Below are 22500 nucleotides of genomic sequence, written 5' to 3'. Positions count from 1 at the left end.
TGGCTCATTATCCGAAACAGCGGCTGCTAATGAAGCCTACAGTTTGACATTCTAAAAGATTTTTTGAAAGTTTTCCTCAATTTTATTTGTATTTTGGTTGAAGGTTATTTTAATATCATGCTAATGTCTCTCTTTGTTTTTTTTAGCGGGGGAGGATTCCAATATAGTTCAGTTTTATGAGGAGACGTTGGTGTCATTTGGTCACTTAACAGATGACGTCATTCATGGCTACATCAAAACTGGTGAACCAATGTAAGTTTGTGATAGCCTGTCAATTATGCTTGTCAATCATGTTTTATCACAAGATATCTGTCTCAGTAAGGGAGCAACCTGGTGTTGTGCTTTAGCCTAAATATGTCCTCAATTAGCGCCATAAGGCTCTAGAATGCCAAGCCACGTTAATAAAGGTTGTGATTGATTGTGCACGAGAACGCATTGTGATTTTCGTGGTGCACGTTGATGAAGCATTTGAACTCGGTCTTTTCAAGTCTTTAAAATTGTCCAAGGTCTGTGTCCAATTTAATGTTATGCTTCTCTTCTACCCTTAAAACTCTTTGCAATTTTCGTCTCCAGAGGAAATATTCGTTAATTCAGCTCCTAAAATTAAACAACGACAATTTTCCATTTTAGAATTCCCCATAAGACACTTCGTTTGCCCCTAAAAAAAGACAATGGCTTATGCAAAATTTGGGGGGCAAACAAAATGTAGTATGAGGAATGCGAAAATAGAGAATTGGTTCCTTATATCGCAAACCTCGATATAACGAATTTGCGGAAAAACAACTAAAATGGTCATTATATCGAGGTGCCATTAATAATTGTTTTTTTTTAAATGATGTTACGTTGCGCTTCCCAGCATTTCTGGATCTGTGCGATTACTCAGTGTAAGTAACAGTTGTGCTTTAATGTCTATATGAAGCTACTGTACACTTCACTTGTTTCAAGGGCGACAAATTTCAGTGGAAGTGGCTGGCAAACGTGGAAACAAGGGCATTGGACTGGAAATTTCGGAACTTTTACCTTTTACCACAAGAAGCCTTCAAAAATAAAAAAAAAAGTTAATAGAACTAATAAGAGACAAAGAGGATAAAGCGATCTTTAGATGTGTCGATGGTGTCAGCGTTTGCATTTACAATGAGCTGTTACTGTAACTCTGAAGTTGTTCCACTTATTACATGTAGTAATTGGAAGTTCGTAGGTTCGGCTCCGGCAAAGGAGCACTCGGATTTTTCCCGAGTCACAATCGGAAAAACTACATCTCATGGGGCTTGGTCTTTTTCATCTTTCAGGGACAAAGCAGGATCATATCCTTTCACTTAAAAGTGCAGCGATTTTCTTAATACTAACAAACTAAAACACTTGTGTTTTTTTTGTCGGGAATTCGACAGCATTTTTTTAAGAGCCTTGGTTGTTTTCGCCAAGCTTCGATCATTGTAGAGTCTGTAGGTAAATGGGAACAGTTTTCTATTGAGGCGTTGGCCTCCTCAAAGGACTGGAACTTAGTGGTTTTAACAAGTACCGACAGCCAACGAAATGCGCCGGCTACCTTCCCCCATAAATTGAAGTACTTGAGGAGGGTGGCACTTAACTATAGAAAGACAATGGTTGCTAAGGAAGCTTTTTAGTCAGGAGCCCTACAAAAAAGTTTTACGGAGGGTTCTTGAAGTAACTTTTTCAATCGAAATCTAACATCACCTCAAGCAGAAGGCGCATGCGCAACTAGTCCCAGTCCTTTGCCGTGCGTTTCAGCAAAAACGTGCAAAAACTCTCAGAAAACGAAAGGAAGAGGCAGTTTTTTCACCAGATAAGAACCGTCCCATCATTTTTCGTAAACTGTAGCATGGAATTTCTATTTGGAAAAAAATGGAAGTGATAGTTTGAAAGTGTATCAAATAAGGGCCTTAAGACGTCATATTTTAAAAAAAATCCATGCTAAAGATTTGGTGTTAAAATGTTTTGATACTGTTGCGTTAAAACTTTGTGAAAAACATAGTTAACTCGCTGAATTTTTAAGCATTGTCTGTTTTGGTCACGTGATTTACCAAATATGGTTGTGAGTCGAACCAGATAGAGAATGTTAAATAGAACACATTTGGCAAAAAAGGATTTTTGTAGAGTCAAAGGTACTCGAGAATGACTATTTGAAGGAGTCCATAACAAAGGTTTGGTAGTTAAGAGCCACCCCCTTAAAGACTCTTATTTTAAACTAAGGGTGCGTTCGATTGACCCTATTCCGGAATAAGAATACGTGGTGTGATGATTGAAACGGTTTTTTTGTTGCGTTTCGAAGCAGCAAGGATAATAAAAATATGTTTAAAATAGCATTTTAGCAGATGTTTGACAATTTTAAGGTGAATCTCCGTAAAAACGAAGGGATTTCTAACTTATATTCCGTGTATTCCTATTCCGGAATACGGTCAATCGAACTCACCTTAAGATTAAAATTCATTTTGTCAATAATAGCAGTCGGTTACTCTACCCAAAACAGCGGCAAACTTGAAACTCTTGTCGGAACTAACCTTAGCCTGATTCTCAGACGGTCCAGGTCGCTCGTGTCACGCACTCTCCCTAACCCTTTGGGAAAGGGAGAAAGTAACCTGAGTATCAGGCGTTTCCTAGGAAAGGAAAGGAAAGGCCTTCCTTTCCTTCTTTCCCTGACCCCCTACCCCTCAGGAAGGGCTGATACTCAGGTTAGGGAGAAAGCCCTTAAAATCAGGCTAGAACTAGCCAGGATTGACTTGAAACTAACCATAAGCGGAAAAGGCTTTAGGAAGGTTGTGGGCCAAACACTAAGAGATATCAGCCTCATGATTTTTCTTTGTCTAATGAAGCGGTTTTCCTTAATTGTCCATACCTACGGCATTCAAGGTATCGGTGGGACATTGGTGAAATCTATTCAGGGAGATTACTTCAATGTCATGGGATTTCCACTGTATCACTTCTGTCTACAAATTCGAAAACTGTTTGAATCAAAAACAAGCTTGTACAAATGACTGTACTGTTCTTAGTAGTAGTAGTAGGTAGATCCGAACTTCAGTTCGGTGACATGATGAAATTCCTATTCCAGATCAATCTGTCTGCCATTGCTGCTCTCATTTCGTCGTTGTTAAGCCCGGTGTCGCTTTTCAGGACGTCTTTTAGTGTAGTATTTGGACGTCCTCTTCTACGAGGTTCTTCTGGCGACCAAAAAAATCAGTGAACCAGCAGGTTCATTGTGACGAGAGACGTGTCCAGCGAGTGTGAGCCGTCTTCTCTTGATGGTGGCAGATAACTTGGGGATTGGTCCATATAGTTGTTAGTTGGACATGTGCGCTCTCCAGGAGACGCTTTTCACCCGTCTTAGCATGCGAGTGTACGTCCCATCTACTTTCTTCACAAGAGTTTTGGTCATGGTCCAAGATTCACAACCATAAAGTAAAATGGATTCAACCGTCGATTTAAATGTGCGTATCTTTGTGGATGTTTTGATACGCGAACACCAGATCCTTGTTAAGGAGTTCAGGGCTCCCCACGCTTTGGTAATCCGAGAGTTGATGTCACGTGTTGTATTAGTATAACCACCAAGATAGAGGAAATCATCAACCTTTTCTATTTCGTCTCCATTCAATGAACGAATGATGTTGTTTGTAGTCGGATTGAGATGCATCACTTTCGTCTTGCCAGCATTTAAAAAGAGCCCAATAATCTGAGTGGCGATTTCAACTTTGTGAAGGAATGCCTCAGCTTTGTTGATGGTATCTTCCATGAGGGCGATGTCATCCGCAAACGCAAGTTCGGGGAGCAGATCGGGGGGAGCTGAGGACTGTTCTTATTTATTTTATAGTGATGACAAATTATACCAAAATACCCTTTTTGTTGATTGTCTTTTTGTAAGAGACTTGACTTGTCGCCTTTAGGAACATTTGCCACTGGAACGGAAGTGATATTCCAGCTTTGAAGTTTGCAACCAATCTCTAGAAACACGGATAACAATGCTGCAATGTTCAATTGCTGGGGGACGAACCGAACAACATGGCGGCGATGACGTCACGTGAAAACCACCAGTCCGTATTGGTCGAGTCGGAAAATACCATAATACTCTTTGATTGTCCCCGCATTTAATTGTTTTCCAGTTTCTCTTGGGACTTGGACAAACAAAGAGTAATATGGTATTTCCCGCTTCGGCCAATTCTTGGTTCTCACTCACATGAACATCGCCCATGATTTTGAACCGAAACTAAAGGTGATAAAGGACTTAAATATCTTTGACGGCAACGGCGATTAAAACGCCGCAGTATCGCAAGTCTTTTGCGATTGTTCCACCTTGTTCACTTCCTACAATGTGGGCGAATTATCCTGAGAATAAAATTGCGTACGAGTGGTTTCAGCTTCAGAGTAAAAAAAGGGAATGCCAGAATCACATTTGTATGTTTAGGTTGCCGTAGCCAGCGTAGCTGACGGAATATTTTATCGTGGGAGTAAATCGATGGTTGCCTCGTTGTGTTTTGGCCGCGAGTGAAAATCCCGCCTGCCATAATTGCTGCAATTTCTTAATGCCGCCCACTTTTGTCACCTTGGTTGATCACCCAATCAAAGGGAGGGTTGTAATTTGACCCTTGTGGGAACAAGAGAAAAGGCGCGAACGATAACAAAAGGACTGTCGAGTAATTTTTAGAAATCACGCCAACAAAGCCTGCAAAAGGGCGAAAGACGAAGAAAGACGGCTCAAACGCCTATTGTAGATTGTGTGGCTGTAATCTGAAGCAAAAATTTGACGAGTTAAGAAATAATTCTATTTCTGTCCCGGAATAATATTCGCTCAGTAAAAAATGACTAGTATTTTATACATACAAGGCTAAAAATTCTACCTGTACTGTATTAAATTTTTTTAAATTAAGCTATCTGGTCACGCTAGCGAAACTATTTTTAGCGTATTGGTTTGAACATTGAAAATCGGCATCTCTAGCCGAACGATCATGTAAGAGCTGCGAAAGAAAAATTTGCAGTACATTGGCATTTTACGAGTTTGTTTAGGCGAAGCTACTTGGAAAGAGGACCGTGGAAACCACGAGATATTGGTTATTTAACAAATAACCAAAAAATGAATGTTGCAAATTGGTTATTTATAAATAACCAAAATTGAAAAAAATGGTTATTAGCTAAATAACCAAAATTGCAAATTGGTTATTTATAAATAACTTGCAATTTTGGTTATTTAGCAAATAACCAATTTTCAATTTGGTTATTTATAAATTACCAATTTACAATTTTGGTTATTTAGCAAATAAACAATCTTTAATTTTGGTTATTTATAAATAACCAATTTGCAATTTTGGTTATTTGTAAATAACCTATTTTCAATTTAATTTTCAATTTTGGTTATTTAGCAAATAGCCAATTTTCAATTTTGGTTTGATTCACTCTGTTTCACTTAATGGCAATGTTATGGTACCAGAAACCCATAAGGGCTGAAACGTGTAACGCGCGTTCACAGCTTCCGAATATTCAGTGCGAACTGATTAGTTGAATGTTTCAGTGCTAAGTACCATATTTGGAAACCCCTCGCTCTTATTGTTCCAAATATGGTACTTAGCAAATTGAATATTTAGAAGCTTGTTTCCCAGTACACAAGGGGCCGTTACACGTTTCAACGCTTATGGGTTTCTGATGGTACCATATGAAACAACAATAATTGCTTAACAAGATGCAAAATTAGTGCGACGTAATAAATTACCATGGCAACAAAAGAACCAGCCAAAAACGCCCTCTATTTTGTGTAAAAGCACTTATATCTCCAGAACGAACTCGGTGACCCCCATTTTTTTATTGCTGAAAAGTAATAAGCAGGCTAAGGCGAAACTCTCTGCAAAATTTAAAAAAATTCCCTGGAGCGGATTCAGAGCCAATATTTCAATGGTTAAGGTGGCTATGAACCTGGTTCTGAGAATTTTTGTAAACTTTGCAGAACGTTTTATCCTAGCGTGATAATTACTCTCCAGCGATAAAAATAGGGGTCACCCAGTTCGTTTTTGACAAATTGTATTTAAAGACAAAATGTACGCTGTTTTTGGATGGCTCTCTTGTTGCCATGGTAACTGTTACTACACATTAATGAGTGTATCTTGTTAAGCATATATTGGTAAGTCATATGGCGTCATAACATTACCATTAAGCGAATACGTTTGGTATATTCAATCCCTCAAAATAGTACAGTTTGTGGAAAGTGCTACAACCGGTTTGTGCCTCCTTAAATACCATTAAAACTAGAAAGTCATCAGAACAGATTTCCCTTGGCGGAAACTTAAAGCGGTTATCATAAATCCCAAAACATCAGAGTCGATACACACAGTTATGTTCGATGACACTGCTAAGGGAAGATATCTGTTTACAGACATTGTTTTTCAAATGTACCAACCACAGGAACAAAAGACCCTTTGTTTCGACAGCCAATGAGGATCTGGTTGGCACATTAATGACAATAGGGGACCTACTAAATTTTTCAGGCTTCTCCACGCAATAGCTAAAATTGCGTTCATAACTGCGAGGATCCGGCATAGCTAACAAGGCTAATGAGAGATCTTTTGCTTTCGTTGACCAACATGGCGGCGATGACGTAATGTGTTTTAATCACACGGCAGCCATGTTGAGTCCCGAGGGACTAAAAACTTTTGTCTTTTGCAACGAAACTCGTTCCCAAACATTTCAACTCGAGGCTGGGGTTACGAAATTTATTGCCTATGGCCAATGTGGCCGCCGCGCGAATAAAGGCCATTATGCAGAGTACCGCAAAAATCTGTGCAACCGATAAATTGCGTTTCGCAGGTGCAGCATGGTTATTTTTCCTTTTAACCAATGATGTTGCTTCGTGGCGTTGTCGTCTGTTAAACTCCCTACTATTTGCGTAAGAATAGAGTTCAACTGCTGGAGAATTTGTTTTGGAACACTAACATCACGGCCTCGACATCATGTGAGAACCAAAGAACCCCCGACTAGAGAGCTCACCAAACGAGACAAAGAGTGATTCTCCAATTCTAATTTTGTAACTTTATTTCTTGCTAACAATTCTGTGAAGTTTAAATAAAATGTCCTAACACTCTTCAATGAAAACACCCAGTTTCTTTTGCAACTGCACGCATATATGAAAAGAGACCAAGACATACATCTGCAATAAACTGGAAACAATATAATTCATTTTGTATTTTAACTATTTTCTGATGGGATCTCCAAAAAGGAAAGCGAGAACGTTAGGGTCTCACTACTTTTATCTTAAAAGAGTGATTCTCAATTTTCTCATTGCATAATTTCTAAAGGAATAGTACCAAAATTACTAACGAATGACTGTGATAAGCGCCATATTTGACCTCTAAATACGCTGTAAACACGTTTGCATTCAATTTGTGTATAGAGTCTAGTTTTTCTATCTGTCTTTGTGTCTTGTCTCAAGTGGTGGCTTCGATTTTCAGTACGTATGCTTGTACACTCGTATAAACTCTTATGTACATAGAAATATCTTTATAGTACAAGTATGTTACAAATGAATGTGTCAGTTTGTACGATTTTTAAAAACAAATGTACATAATTGTTTAACACACTACAGTTCAGAGCTAACTAAGTCAACTCAATTTGGGACTGCAATATCCGAGAGGACGGGCCCGACCTGCTGTCGTCAATTTCCTGTCAACTTGCGTCGGAGAAATCCTGCAAGAAAGTTCATAGTTAATGTGAAAATACTTCATCACGCGGAAACTCGTAGCCTGTGCGAGGGCGAGAGACTCCCTTTCATCCCAGTCCCCCTTGTTTCTCGCTCTTCTGACAAAGAGGAGAGCCTGATGAGTGCTCGCAGGCAAGGAAACTCAGACCCGAGCAATCCGACAAGGAAATTTGCGCCAAGGGTAAGAGTAATGGATTATTAGACCACATAAACTGCATCAGTTTCATGGCGGTTTACAATACTCTGAGAGATATACCACCAACCCCGGGGTCTCCCCACAGCTCTTCATGAAAACGTCCCAGTGTTTGACTCCATGAGTGATCGGTACGTGAATTCTCCTCACAATTTCAATGAAATGTCAGTCAGACAGGTTGACATTGAGAATGAAGAATATTATCAGCTTAAGAGAAGTGATCTTGATATAACACCAAACTCTCATGACTACCCAACAAAGAAATCCTTAGTACTAGTTAGGAGAATGAACGTTTCGATCGTGGGAATAAAAGGGGATCATGTCATGTTATTTTAGGGTGTTTAACGGAAATTTTTAGTTAATCACGAGTTAAAAACTCGAACATTTAAAGGGGCTAGGTCACGCTATACTAGGTAATTTTGTTTAATTTTGTTAATTATGAGCTCTAAACGTCAAATTGGCAGAGCAAGAGTCTTTCATTTGCAAAATCACGGCCACATAACAACTGAGAACGATTTTCCAGCTGTGTAAATGACATTTTGATATAGACTGATATAAATTTGAAAAAAGGTGGGCCGACGTTTTTCAAATTTACCCAAATTCAATCCATTTAAATCCTCTCCAGTTTTGTCCATCCATGTCCCTTTTTGGCTTCCCTGTGTTTTGTTAGAGTGCTTCTATAGTTTTGAACAGTTATTTTGATATTTTAGTTAATTCTATGGCCATTCGATCAGTGCTGAAATTGCCTAAAATTGCGTGACCTAGCCCCTTTAAGCAATAGAGGACTCTTTCCGTGTTTCCATAGCCTCATCTAAACACGAGGGGGAGGTGGGAGAATTCGAGACAATTATGCAAACCCGAGACGCATACTCTCATCTAAACACAGCAATTGACCAATGAGAGTGCGCGTACTATCCTAAGTATTTCGTAAAGTAAAGTGGAATTCCTCTAGTGATAAAATCATCGTTACATCAGAAACAAGATGAGTCTAAGCAAAAACGACCTTTATCTAGGCGATTTGCCATAAACTTGGAAAACGTCGGCCCGACGTTTTTCCGAAGATTACCGAAATGCAATCCGTTTCAATTTTGTCCATTTATGTCCACCCATGCTTCTCTTTGCTTTTGCTTTGTTTCTTTGATGTTGTTCAAAAGTTTTAAGTGGTTATTGCAATGTTTCATTCTACTTTTTGGGCATTTTGGGTGTCATGAAATTACATCATCTTGCGTGACACAGCCCCTTTAACAGGAGGGATTGTAAGACGAGGCCAATGAGTTATAGTCCTTATCCGAGAAGACTTGAAAGTCTAACTACTTGCAGATGAAATTACAAAGGCAACACTTTCTCCTAAGTTATTTTTAAGACTCTGAGATTTTTATCCGACCTAGGTTGTTAACTCTTTTGATTGCGATAATTTATTCCTCTTACCCTCACCACAGTTACCACATGGACAGATGTATCAAATACGACCGGCTTCACTGTCGGCACTACTCACGTCATCATCGCTTCGTCTTCGTATCGGCGAAATGACTCTTCGACTGATATCGCCGTGATCGGACACCAGAGGCGATGACATGTCTTTAGGCTTCAGCCTTGCAAATTCACCACTGCTGAAGGATGCGTGAAGTCTTTGGTCGTTATTGCGAGAATATCGGCTTGCTAAGGATTCTCCTAGAAATAGTAAAACGAAATGACCATATATAGCATTTATACTGCACATTTAATCTCTTTGACTAACAGAAGGAGCCCGTGACTAGGAACGAACAACTGCCCTTTGTTTTCCCCCAACAGCGCGCTCTCTCATTGGTTACTTCCAGGTCACATGACTTCTAACAATAAAACTCTTTCCCGCCAAAAGTCTCTGAGCGGGCCACAGCGCAAAATCTCAAAATCTATGACGTCAGAGGGTAACAGTGCACTGTTACCTTCGAATGTTGACCGACGACAGCCGTTGTTGTTGCCGTTGTACGTATTTCTTTTTGTGCTACATAACAAATCACTTAATGACTGGTCCCTCGGGAAACAGTTCATTTTGTTTCCCTCGGCTGCGCCTCGGGGAAACATTGAGATTCTCGGGAAACAAAATGAACTGTTTCCCGAGGGACCAGTCATTAAATGTTTAATATTCCCGTCACGGCGTTTTTCACAGACCGATTTGTTTTTAGATTGAATTTCCCGTGAATGAGACTCCCGCAGGAACCCAATGACCAATCACAAGAAACTAACTTGGCGTCATTGCGTCACCGGACCGGAACGGCCTTTTTCTCCGAGGGAAAAGGTAGTCTAAAAATAGATCGATCTGAAAAAATGCCATGACATAGGCTTAGTATGGAAGTTGTTCGCTCCCAGTCATAGGCTTCCGCTTACAGATTTTTCAAAACGTGTGCTCTGTCTTTGATCTGAGGCAATAACACTCAACTCGATAGGGCAAATGACGTGACAATTCTGGATCACTCTTCTCCTCCTAGTGTCCTCACTATTATTTTGGGTGGGTAGGGGCGGGCCTTCTTTTAAGGTTATGGATTAAATTGAAAGAAAAATGGAAAAGGTCTCGACTATTTTTGTCCCGGATTGTAGCTGAAAAATCATGGAAACATACACCCATAAAGTTAAGGCACTAAACATACTCGACCCCGATCCTGTTACATCTCTTTCCCTTCTACTTGTTTCGTGCAACAATCTTTCCCTGCGGAAAAAGTAATCAACATGTTAATCCAAGTGTAACATTTGCAAAACTCGTTCCTACTTCTTGTGACTCAAAAGTTCGCGAGACGAGCGGTCGATTACAGAGGCGGCATGGTCCAGTACTTAGGGCTATGAATTTGTATGAGCATGCGCTTTGCCCCAATCCCGCTTGGACCACCGGCTGGAATTGTTTCTAGTACTTTTGGGTGTATAGGGGAAATCTTTTGTTTATCACGTGTTTTAAACTCGGAAATTGTAATGCAGAATTCCTTTCCTTTAAGATGAGTGTGAGCAAAAACGGCCTTTATCCAAGCGATTTGCAATCTGTCTCAATCTTTTCCATTTGTATCAAAGACATCAAAGAACCCAAACACAATTCGCAAAAGAGTACAGCATGAGAGTTCCCGGTGTTGTTGTCTGTCCTCTGTGGTGTGGGTAAATGCTCGGAGATATTAGCTACACCAAGATATTCTAAAATCCGAGGGCAAATGGGGATATTTCATACGACATGAAGACAAATACATGAAAAAGTTGCAGCAGTTCTTTCTTTTGGTTCCATCTTAGCGCCAAAGTGGTCGAAAACAGGACACTCTCAAATTCTCATTCACCTTTTCTTTCGCACTGTCACATCACTTGCAGTTTCGTTATTTTACCTTTCAAATTTTTCATTTGCCAGTTGCTTCTTTAAGTTGGATACTTCATCCTCGAGTCTACTTGAAGCCTTGCGTAACGTGTCAACTTCCTGGCGCTGATAAGTTCTACAGATAAAAAGAAAAACGAAAATGAATGATGCAGGCACAACTAAACGCAACGTAGAAGATGAATTGTCTTGAGCGCTAGATTTTCAAGCAAACGCTGGACTCTGACCGTAACAAAAACAGATGCACCAGGTCTACCGTCACAATCAGAAATTTGAAACAACAGTGGTTGTCAATGATTACAAAAATGGACCTTCAATACGACTGCGCATAAGTTGCAAGTGGCCAGAGTCCGCGTTCTTGGTGCTGACCAAATAAAAAGGGAACTCTGGGGACGAGATTGAAAGCGAAAATAAATGCTGCGCGTGCGCATGCGCATTCGCTATCAAAATTGAGACCAACAACTGACTGTTGGCGGTTTTGGAATTAAAATAGTTCCGACCACTAATGAGTCGTCTATCCAACAAAATGAAAAATTTAACAGACGAAAACTTGGGAAAACTAAAAAAACATCTATCATGAATTATGAAAAATCCGTGTGTGGAAATTCTGTGAAAACAGCTGTTAAACATACTTTATTTCTATTATTTTAAGTACGGAAATGCTGCAAAAAAACGAGTGAATTTTGCATAAATGAGGAATAAGCATTCTTTAGGGCTTGTTTTAATCTAGATGCGTTACTGTTGTAACCGCCTGCGTAGCACATTAACTGTCAAAAAATACAAGCCTTCGTGGTAGCACTCGTCAGTGACCAAGTTTGACCTTCCTGGCAAAAATGAATACATACGGCAGAAATGGAAGAAAAGTGCTTAAAAACTGAAGTCAGTCACCTTAAACTGCATTAGCTGAAACGGGAGATCATGCACAGAATGCCTCGTCCTACTGAATACACACGTGTAACTCTCAAACAGTAAATTAAGCTGGACTCATCTGACGAGTCGAGAACTCGAGGAACACAAATATTTAATGAATGTGTATGACCTCTTAGTATTCCCTGGTCAAATCTGACAAAACTGTAGACGTTCGAAAATTAGAGACTTTGTATGGACTTGGGGGGCGCAAGACACATAAAAAAGAACCACTGGGATATTTAGCTTACTTTTCCTGGTCTGTTTTTGCTAGCCTGTCTTTTAATCTGTCAACTTCTTCGATCGTAGTTTCGAGTGACTTCTTTTCAACATATTCCATTGCTCTTTGTTTAGCCAATACCCCCTCCAGATTTCTGACCGTTTCTTTTTCCACAAACACCTGCGAAAATAAACAATAATCCCGGCCTCGAATCAAGAAAAACATCTGGACCTCAGTTTGCGATTAAAAAAACCCCTCTCTCTTTGCTCGTCAGCTGAACTAGGTGGGCAGAAAGATGTCTTCTGCAGCTTGTAGTCCTTATTTTGCAAAAAAATCACAAGGCGAAACTGTTTTTTTGAACGAGACAACTTAATCTTGGATACTGCCTTGGTGTCACGCGAGGTGCAAAATTCGAAAATTCAAACTGCTGTGTTCTCAAATGAAAAACGCTACGGGGCCTAATACTGGTAGAAAGATTTACTTCGCAGTAATTTTTTGTCTGGTATCGATAAAAATTTGATAAAAGAATAAACAAACACCGAGGAATATCCAACAGTTTTCTTCAAGTCATCGCTCCGCTCTAGTAGCGGTAACGCCCGGAGAGAGACCAGTGGGTTTTACTCGGTTTAAAGAAAACGGCTATCAACCTCCCTAAACTTCCCATCAAAGAACGTTTTCACGCGATCAAAAAAAGCTGAAAAACCTTTTGCCGCAAGCCTTCAGTTTCAGTCTTAGCATCGTCAAGTAGGTCGCGTAACTAAAATGAAAGAAAAGAAAACCACAAAAGACAAATTAACCTGTCTGTCAATCAATCAATCATTCAGTCAATGAATTAACCAAACAACGATTCCATCAATCAATCAATCAATCAATCAATCAATCAATCAATCCGACAATCAATCAATCAATCATTCATTCATTCATTCAGCCAGTCAACTGGCTGAACAACACTCGTTTCAAGTTTATGGGACGCTCATTAGAGTTCAGTTTCCCAGGCCGACGCTTAAGACACGCGAGGAAGCATTTTTTTCGCCCCTTGCGAGTCTCGCGCCACAAACCCCGATAAGCGCCAGCGTTAACTCCTGTTGAGCATGCTACTTAATCAACCAGACAATGAATGAATCTATCGACCTTGAAAAGCACAACCAAACCTGTTCGTGATCTAATGATTTCGCCGCAAGTTGCCTGGAGAGTGATTCACGAGTATGATCAAGTTTCATGCACAGTTCCCTGACGGCAGTAAGATCTTGCATCATATTCTCCTGTAAGACAAACGCGATGACAGAAATTAAACTTTAACTCTCTGACTCTCAGGGATGAACAGTAGGTACATACTTGTCACTATTATAAAGAAATGTCACTTAGAAAGGTATTGAGAATGAAGACTATTATACAATACAATACAATACAATACATACTTAATTGACCGCTCCCCATAGGGGCTTTTCAGTGCCAATGAAACACAACGAAACGACAGAACAGAACAACAACAACTGTTAAGAATCCCAACTGGCCGGAGGCAAACCAGTTGGCTATTTACAAGTACAGCTGGGAAGTTGAACCAGGGACTACCAGGAATAACTTCAACGAGTGCTCAGAGCGGGTCTTGAACCCGGGATCTCCGAATCTCAAGGCAAGCGCCCTAACCACTGGGCCACACTGCCACGCTCACTTCTTTCACGTTTATTATCAACTTAAGAGGTGTGATCTTGATATAATACCAAACTCTCGTGACTACCCAACAAAAAAACACTACGGTACTAGTTAGGAGAATGAACGTTTCGCTTGTGGGAATGATCTTTGCGTTTCAAAGAGCGCATTCCAACACATGCCCACGTACGACGTTCACCCCAAGAACACAACTTTTCAGTTGCAACTCTAGTAGCGCCACGGCGACATTCGGCGATGGACATCAGAACGCCCTAGGTGTAACTTCATCATTGCGGTAATCCACTTCCAGGGCCTCATATACGGTGAACAGTTTTAGTTGCTTTTGTGCCCTCCTGCCTTTGTGTCCTTCTTTCACGTTTTCCCCAAGTTACGTCGCACGTGGGTGGAGCAAAATTAGTAAATAAAAAAAATATTTACTGCTTGTTTAAGCATAGGCCAAAAATCATTTTCACCACACAATGGCGACAAACTATTCCCGACGGTAAACCAGGCTCAAATCACGGTAGCCGTAACGAATGGCATCATTTACGAGCCAGTCGGAAGCGACGTTATAATTTGTGCGGGAAATTTACACGTACTTGTAAAAATTTCTCGATTATTAAAAATCACTAAAGAGCTAGGGGCTGAGAGAAACTTTCACGCGTACGTGTAAATTTCCCGCACTAATTATAACGTCGCTTCTGATTGCCTTATAAACGATGGCATTCGCTACGGCTAGAACATGCGCAATACCGTGATACTCTCCCTTTAAATGCGACTCTTATTACGTCATGTGTAAGCGCGCTTGACACGTTAATCGGGAGCTTGAGCACGCGAGGACGGAAACCGGAGTTTTCAATTATTAAACTAATCGTCTCTAACAGTGAAAAGATACTTAACAATATAAATGTGTAGTTTCAAAACCAATTGAAACAGGAAACCACGTAGCTATTCCGGCTCTTCGCATGCTAGCCTCAGGGCGCTTTCTATTTGGCACAACTGACCGGCCATTTGGTAGGACTAACTCTACAACGCCTTCAAATAAACACACTTCGAGGATGATGTATACTCCTCCGGAATAATGCGAGGGATCATGCAACTGTTCCTTCAAATTGTCGAATTTTCTTAGCAAACTGACGCGTCTGGCCGGCCGGTTCTGACAAAAGGAAAGCGCCATCAGTGTCACTTATTCGCTACGTAAAAAAGCGCATTCCAGTGAGATAACAGGCTAATGACAGCTTCAGTGCGGCACAACTCACCCTGTCTTCGTTCGCTAGCCTCAACTGTTCTTCCATCTGGGCGAGAGATCTTGTCAAGGTGGTAACTTGAATCTCATAGGCTTCGTGTGATGCGCTATACTGAGTAGATAAGTAACCATAAACACCTTTCGAAATGGCTTAACCCAAAGAGAAGCTTGCGAGTTAGACCTCGTTTGCACAAACGACACAAGCGAAGCACAAGCAACGTGCGCAAAGCCTTAGGCGTTTTGATTATTAGTAGCTCTTGTTATTCCTTGACTCCCACGATTGAGCAGTATGTAAGTTCACCTCTCAGTTTCAAGTATTGCGAAGGAAAAGAAAGGAACTTTTTATTGTAGTGTCTAGTCGTTCTAGCGCTGGAGCACTAATTAGGGACACTGTAGATTGAAACTAACAATTAACGCAAATCTAGTAAAATCTTGGTTTTTGAGGAGAGGAGAAAACAGGAGAAAAACCTCTGGGTGCAGAGTAGAGAACCAACAAACTCAACCCATGATATGACGCCGAGTCTGGGAATCGAACCCGGGTTACATTGGTGGGCGGCGAGTGCTCTCACCCTGCATCCCTGCACCCCAAATAAAGATTGTTAAAAGCTTACGAATATGATTCTGATATAACAACAAATTCTCATTAACAGCCAAAGAAGAAATCTACAGAAGTAGTTAGGAGAATGAACTTTTAGATCATAGGAGTCAAAGGGTTGAATGAAAAAAAAAAAGAACTTTATTTAGTGTCAAGTGCATTTGACGCTGGGGCAATAATAGGCCATTTCCGAGTTCATGTCTGCCTCCTCTTCAAAGCGAGTCTAAGTGCGACGTTTTTGCGATGGTAATTGGTAGTTCTACTTAACATATGAATGAAACCTACTTACCATAAGAAAAACTTCGCATATAGACTCGCTTTGAAGAGGAGGCAGACATGAACTGGGAAATGGCCAATTGGGTTAACTGTACAGAAGTCAATTCAAATTAACTTTAACAAATCATAGGTTGGTTTCTGAGGAGATTGTCTAATCGGCGTGGGTCGTGGGTCCCTAACCCTAAGCTTTTGTTTTTATCAACGACTGAAAATTCTCGAAACAGACAAGACCTAAGACATAAGACAAATTTGGACCGAACACTGAGGGAGCTAATATATATATATTTTTATCTTCAAACAAACACGACCCACCACCCACGCGATTTAGCCTCACCCGTTTTTTGAGGGAAGGGGGAATACCGGAGATGTAACCAGAGAAAAACCTCTCGGAGCAGAGTAGAAAACCAACAAACTCAACCCACATATGAAACCAAGTCTACGAATCGAACCCAGGAAACAATGGTGGAAGGCGAGCCGGTGCTGCCACCACTGCGCTATCCTTGCTTGTTATATCGTTAGAACAAATAAACACTAGTTTAGGCTTTGACTAGGATCTATTGGAACGCAATAGATTCAACCATCACGGAGAAAGCATCCCTTGCCAGTTTCAAGAGCAGTTTATATAAGAAATATCTAGATATCTGATTTTGTTTTTAGTGATAATTATATTGTAATGAGGGCTAAGGGTTTATCAGCGTTTTAAGGGTGCTTACATCATACGGGGGCGACATTCGCCCCTTAATTGTGGCTTTGCATTCGCTTACATGGTACAACCAGAAAATGCCCAACCGAAATGGAACCGATCATACCGGCGCGCGTTCACCCCGTTTTCTGTACCGAAGAGGGAATTTCATTCCGGTGCGAAATCCCACAACGGTGTTATGTAAACAAAGAACCACTCGTTTCGGTATGACTTGACTTCTCGTTAGGCTGGAACGGGTAGCGCATGCGTAATCAACGTCAAGTGCGCATGATATGAAATCACATACGCATCACTGTAAACACGAAAAGAAATCAAGTAGTCGTCGAGGTATGGAACTCGCGCCGGGGCGAGTTCTCTCATGTAAACAGCTCCTCACTACTGTCAAGTGTCACTCTTTATACAAAAAGCGTGAACTTACTGCACTTTACATGTATTAATTAACAACAAGGAAAAGCGTATGTTGCTTGGCAGCGTACAAACGACGGGAAATTAAATATTATTATTTTTTAAAATTCAACACTGAAAATCAAATACACCAACGTTTTTAAGACTGTTGTGTTTTAATACGAGTTTTCTTTTAACATTTATTTTATTTAAAATCTCCTTAGTTTACCATTTACGTTTATTTCTTCGTTTCAATTTTTTTTTGCTTTTTCCCTTTAGATTAAATTAAGGCGATTTGGAGAAACGAGATCCTCGCATTGAGCTGGATAATTTAAGCAATTACCTCCTACAGACACCCGAAAAATTCAGGTGACTTCGACGGGATTCGAACGCTTGATGGGTCGGCTATAAGCCGCGCTTCATACAAATTCATTATTGATATTTCATGTCACGGGAATACACGAGCACAACAAATGCTCCCAACTGATTGGCTCTCATAGCTCAGTTGGTGGTGCACTGCACCGGCATGAAGAGGTCAGGGGTTCGAATCCCGTTGGAGCCAACGGCTGAATTTTTCACGTGTCTGCAAGAGACAATTGCTTAAATTGTTCCGCCAAGTGCGAGGATCTCTTCTCTCAATTTCGCTTAGAGCCCGGCCGTCTCTAATCACCGAGGCGATTTTTAGAGCGGTTTTTAATTGAGAGTCAAAAGCATAAACCGAAGTGATTACATGCACTTTTGCCGATTTCAAAAGACACAGACAATCAATGAGCCAATCATAATGCTTTGAGGCTTGTCCAATAACAGCTCCAAAATGAGATTCAAGTTATTTGGTATAGGCATCACAAAGTGACCTTCTAGCCATTCTAGTCAAAACCAGAACCCTACCCAAAAGGTAATACATGAAGTTCTTAGCTTAAAAGGAGGCACCTTGTGACACATCGTGACGTGCATGCAAGGTACCATGAATCTCATCATACACTTGTGTTGGACATGTATGTTCGCTCTTAGCCTTTGAATGCAGTGGCTGAAAATGAGGTCGCGCAAGATTTTTGAGCCAACCAAAACGCGCAGAAGAAAGCAAACTAAACCAATCGCAAAATTGCTTTCAAACTACTTTATCTGCTAAAGTAAAATCGAATTAAGGACGTTCCCTACTATTGTTATTGCGCATACGTGCTGCGCATCTCGAGATACTCGAGTTTCCAATCGGGGATGCTTACTAATGCAGGGATATTTTTGCGCGGTTTACAACTATCCGGAGAAAGTAGATCTTAGTAAGTAGTCTTGGTATCCAAAAGGAAATTTGGGGGTAACCATGCATTTTTGAGAGATTATTAAGCTTCAATTTGAGAAAGAACGCCCTACAATGCTTTGTTTTTTTACGGCTTTTTACAAATATTATTCATGATTTATCTTGGGAAAATGCTGGTTACCCCCAATTTTCTTTTTTGATTTCAATTATACTTGTCAAGATCTACATTTCCTGCATGATCATTAACCGGGGTAAAAATACCTTTGAATTAGTAGGCATCATCCTTAAAAACCAACCAGTTTCACACGTTATAGAGAACTTACGTTTAACTTGGCTTAACTTTGTAGAATCGCGTACACACCAAACGAAATATGGTTAAACATGTTTTTACCGAGAGTTTGTTTACAGTCAATTTCACATTACTTTACCGCGCCACGTTGCGAAGTTCGTTCGGAAATTGGATACTAGGTTACGAAGTAGCCAATTACGCAGCGAATTAGACAACCAAATTGCAAACTTTGAAATGACCTTCCCAACTTCTACCAGATCGAATTTTGCAACTTCACCTAATTTGCTGTGTAAGGTTCGTGACATCGTAAACAAGTGGTTTGAGTATTGACCACGATTGAAAATAGCGCCGTAGTTAAAATTTACCGAGAAAGACAAATGAAAATATTCTCGACGGGTTTGTTTTCTCGCCAATGACAGTGCCGTCCAGAGCTTCGATAAGTCATGTACCGATAAGGGATTTGGGCTTCAATCATACTCCAAATTTTGACCCTGCGATCCAATTTTATCGGCAGACAACATGGAGTACCATTTATTTGCATAAGGTGAGCAGGAGCGCTATCCAGTTCTTCACAAGAATAAACATCAATTACAGCCACCACCGTTACTTTCGGGCAAAGATCTCCAACTGTCTGTCTGTTTTTTTCCCCGCAACTTCATACTTGGTCTCTATCGTTTACAAAACTCCGTGTAAAAAACAATCATCCGCAGATGACGTTCTTCAATGCTTGAGTCTGTTCTCGCTAACTCTCTGTACGTACAAACCGATCGACAATACTTGCATTTGTCTTTCTCGGTAAATTCTAATTACGGCGCTATTTTGAATGGTGTTGAATCCTCAAACTACTTGTTTACGATGTCACGAACCTCAGACGGCAACTGGCTCATTCGAGGAATTTGCGAATTTCGATCCGGTAGAAGTTGGGAAGTTCATTTTGGTTGTCTAATTCGACGCATAATTCTCGGTTTTCACATGACGTCACGACCGCCGTGTTGGTGCCCCTAAACAAAGAAAAGGCGGCCATGTTGGTGCCCCGACCAAATCCTCCGGGAATTTAACTCTATTATTATGCAAACGATTCCTTTTGTTTTCGTTGAATAACATGGCTGTTGATCACGTGAGTGAAAATCAGCAATTGGCTAGAATTGATTTTATCAAACGAGTTGATAAAAGTCGAATAACCACCGTGAAAGATTTGGACGGTGGTTATTCGACCTTTATCAACTCGTTTGATAAAATCAATTTCTGTTTCAATCTCCCACCGACGCAGTACCACAGTTTCTTTAGAAACTAAAATTTTGCATAATTGGCTACTTCGTAACCTAGTGTCCAATTTCCCAATTTCGCAACGTGGCGCGGTAAAGAAAATGTGAAATCAACTGTAATTAAGTATTTTTTTACTAAGAGGAAGGAAGAAAGCACCGGCGAGAGCCTGAAGGGCATAAAGAAACCTTCGCTTCCCTCTCCTTCCCGAACAAGTTGCATCTAAATTTCCACAAAAATTGTTTACCAAGAAAGTCAAGAATTTCATAATTGCGCAAAGTAGTAAGTTGGTAAGGGGCATAGCCCGTGCGTGAAACCTCCACTCAACTTCTGCAAAGTCACCCTCGCGAAGTCGAGGTTGTGTATTGCACAAAGCATGTATGGATTTTAGGATTTTTTTGTTCGGTGTGAAGGCTGCATGAATTTAAACAAGATTAGATAAACCCGATTCAGTTTAAAAGCAATTTTAGTTAACCGGTTTAGATAGTGTTAACCGACGATTTTATTCCAAATTTATTTCCTTTACACTGTACCGTCAATTTACTTGTGAAAGTCCTTCAAATATAGAACGAATAGCTATTTTAAAATGTTAACTTTAATTCCTGAGTAAATATTACGCGTGAAGAGAGTTAAAATCGTAAGTTGAGAAAATCTCCTTTCAATCGCGGCGACTTTCTGAAGACAAGTTTCAATTCATTTCCATCCTTGGCCACAAACAAGAAAGAATAGCTTAAGTGCACTTTAATGGCCATTGGTTAACTACGGCATTATTTTGTGGTCTTCATTGACACAAAGACTTCTTTTTGGTGTTTTTAAGTTTCATTAAAATAGCGTGACACTGCCCCTTTAAAGGGGCTAGGTCACGCTATTTTAGGTAATTTTGTTCAATTTTGTTAATTATGAGCTCTTAACGTCAAATTGGCAGAGCAAGAGTTTTTCATTTGCAAAATCACGGTCACATAACTACTGAGAATGATTTTCCAGCTGTGTAAATGACATTTTGATATAAACTGATGTAAATTTGAAAAAAAAGTGGGCCGACGTTTTTCAAATTTACCGAAATCAATCCATTTCAATCCTCTCCAGTTTTGTCCATCCATGTTCCTTCTTGGCTTCCCGGTGTTTTGTTAGAGTTCTTCTATAGTTTTGAACAGTTATTTTGATATTTTAGTTAATTCTACGACCATTCGATCAGTGCTGAAATTGCCCAAAAATTGCGTGACCTAGCCCCTTTAAGTTCATCAAACTTCACGATCACTTTGCTTTGCGTTATCTTGAAAACAGGTTTAAAGAACAGTTTATCAAAACAAATGAATGGCAGCTTCGTAAATGGCTTTTCCCGGGCCAGGAAGGTTTTCGGGACTTTCCATGAACGGGTCCAACTAGAAAACATGTTATCTGTAAAATCCTTTAGCAGTTATGTCGGGGCAGATCATCACGCCCAGTGATCTGTTTTCGTTTATTTGCTAGAAATTCTCTGACCTGACATGGAAAAAAGTAAAAATCAAACAGATAAAAATTTTGCACAGGAAATACATTTTGACAACTTAATTTACCTCTTAGAAAATATTACGACACTTTAAAAAAATATATATATGCAAAGATGGCTACGGCAGCTTTTAAAATTAATGTTCACCGTTTTAGGCAATTTTCAAAAACATTTTAGGTTCATTTAAAAGAAATAACTGTGCTCACACGTTCTGAACATTGTGGTTTAGTATCCTTATTACTATTAACTTCATTTTAGGTTTTCATTATATTTGGATTATGAAAATCAACATTAAAGGCAAAGTCCAATTAGTAAGTAGCCCCCACCCCCCCCCCCCTTTCCTCAACAAAAACTCGGGGGAACGGGTGAGGAGGTGGGTGAGTTCAGCTTAGAAAGCAACCGGCCTCATCAAGAAGGCACTGGACATTTATCTCACGATATCGCCATTTACCTGTTCAACTTCAGTTTCAAGTCTTTTGATCTTATCGCCGAGTTCCATCTCCGATCGTTGCTTCTGCATAAGCTCCATGTGATAGTTGGCCACCTTTCCTGCCGACATCTTAGATTCGGTCACCAGTCTTTCCGTTTCCCCCGTCAGCATTTGGTATTGTTCCAGTATCTCTTCTTTTTCAAGATCCTGTGGAAAAAATTACATTGGGTGGAAAGCACAGGTTGTTTGTTTTTTTTTTCCTCGCTTTGGCGGAGGAAACGAACCAAACAAATAATAGGCAGTTTAGAAGAGAGGAAATTAGTGGCGGGCAAAGCAACAGGACGCACGAGAAAACGGAAGCTGTCAACGTCCTGCCAAGTTAGGTCAAGAACAGAAAAAAGACATGAGGCATGTTTTTGGGTCAAAACTGGGTAAAAATCTAAATTAGTACTTTACTTCACACTTGAAACATTCCTGACAACGCATTGACAAGATATGAAATATATTTATTGCCCTAAGAGCTATTCGTATTTAATTTTTGGTGTGCGGACACCATCTCCTGGCCAGTTTTTTCAAGTTTTAATCC

At 40.2% G+C, this 22500-nt stretch overlaps 2 protein-coding genes across 6 annotated transcripts in view; one reads left to right on the top strand and one right to left on the bottom strand.

Annotated features, from left to right (window-relative positions):
* LOC137999786 (probable bifunctional dTTP/UTP pyrophosphatase/methyltransferase protein) overlaps nucleotides 1–4359 on the top strand; it is a 14215-nt gene extending 9856 nt beyond the window's left edge. For 3 of the 4 annotated variants that reach the window (XM_068845699.1, XM_068845697.1, XM_068845695.1), the window contains 3 exons: nucleotides 147–252; nucleotides 1290–1304; nucleotides 2855–4359. In XM_068845699.1, coding sequence (XP_068701800.1) covers nucleotides 147–252; nucleotides 1290–1304; nucleotides 2855–2993 — 260 coding nt within the window. In that variant the 3' untranslated portion in view covers nucleotides 2994–4359. The remainder of the gene's footprint in view (nucleotides 1–146; nucleotides 253–1289; nucleotides 1305–2854) is intronic. The other variant, XM_068845696.1, reaches the window with a different exon arrangement.
* A 2647-nt stretch (nucleotides 4360–7006) lies between these two features.
* LOC137999768 (centrosomal protein of 135 kDa-like) overlaps nucleotides 7007–22500 on the bottom strand; it is a 43223-nt gene continuing 27729 nt past the window's right edge. Inside the window, exons 17-25 of one of the 2 annotated variants that reach the window (XM_068845674.1) lie at nucleotides 21936–22121; nucleotides 15244–15342; nucleotides 13486–13596; nucleotides 13038–13091; nucleotides 12366–12514; nucleotides 11222–11326; nucleotides 10511–10569; nucleotides 9379–9554; nucleotides 7007–7677 (exon numbers count right to left, since the gene is read on the bottom strand). In XM_068845674.1, the coding sequence (XP_068701775.1) occupies nucleotides 7657–7677; nucleotides 9379–9554; nucleotides 10511–10569; nucleotides 11222–11326; nucleotides 12366–12514; nucleotides 13038–13091; nucleotides 13486–13596; nucleotides 15244–15342; nucleotides 21936–22121 (960 nt within the window). In that variant the 3' untranslated portion in view covers nucleotides 7007–7656. Of the gene's footprint in view, nucleotides 7678–9378; nucleotides 9555–10510; nucleotides 10570–11221; nucleotides 11327–12365; nucleotides 12515–13037; nucleotides 13092–13485; nucleotides 13597–15243; nucleotides 15343–21273; nucleotides 21478–21935; nucleotides 22122–22500 lie in introns of those variants that run through there. The other variant, XM_068845675.1, reaches the window with a different exon arrangement.

The sequence above is a fragment of the Montipora foliosa genome, chromosome 4 (assembly GCF_036669935.1).
Source record: "Montipora foliosa isolate CH-2021 chromosome 4, ASM3666993v2, whole genome shotgun sequence".
NCBI lineage: Eukaryota > Metazoa > Cnidaria > Anthozoa > Scleractinia > Acroporidae > Montipora > Montipora foliosa.
This window is presented reverse-complemented; position numbering and strand designations above follow the sequence as displayed.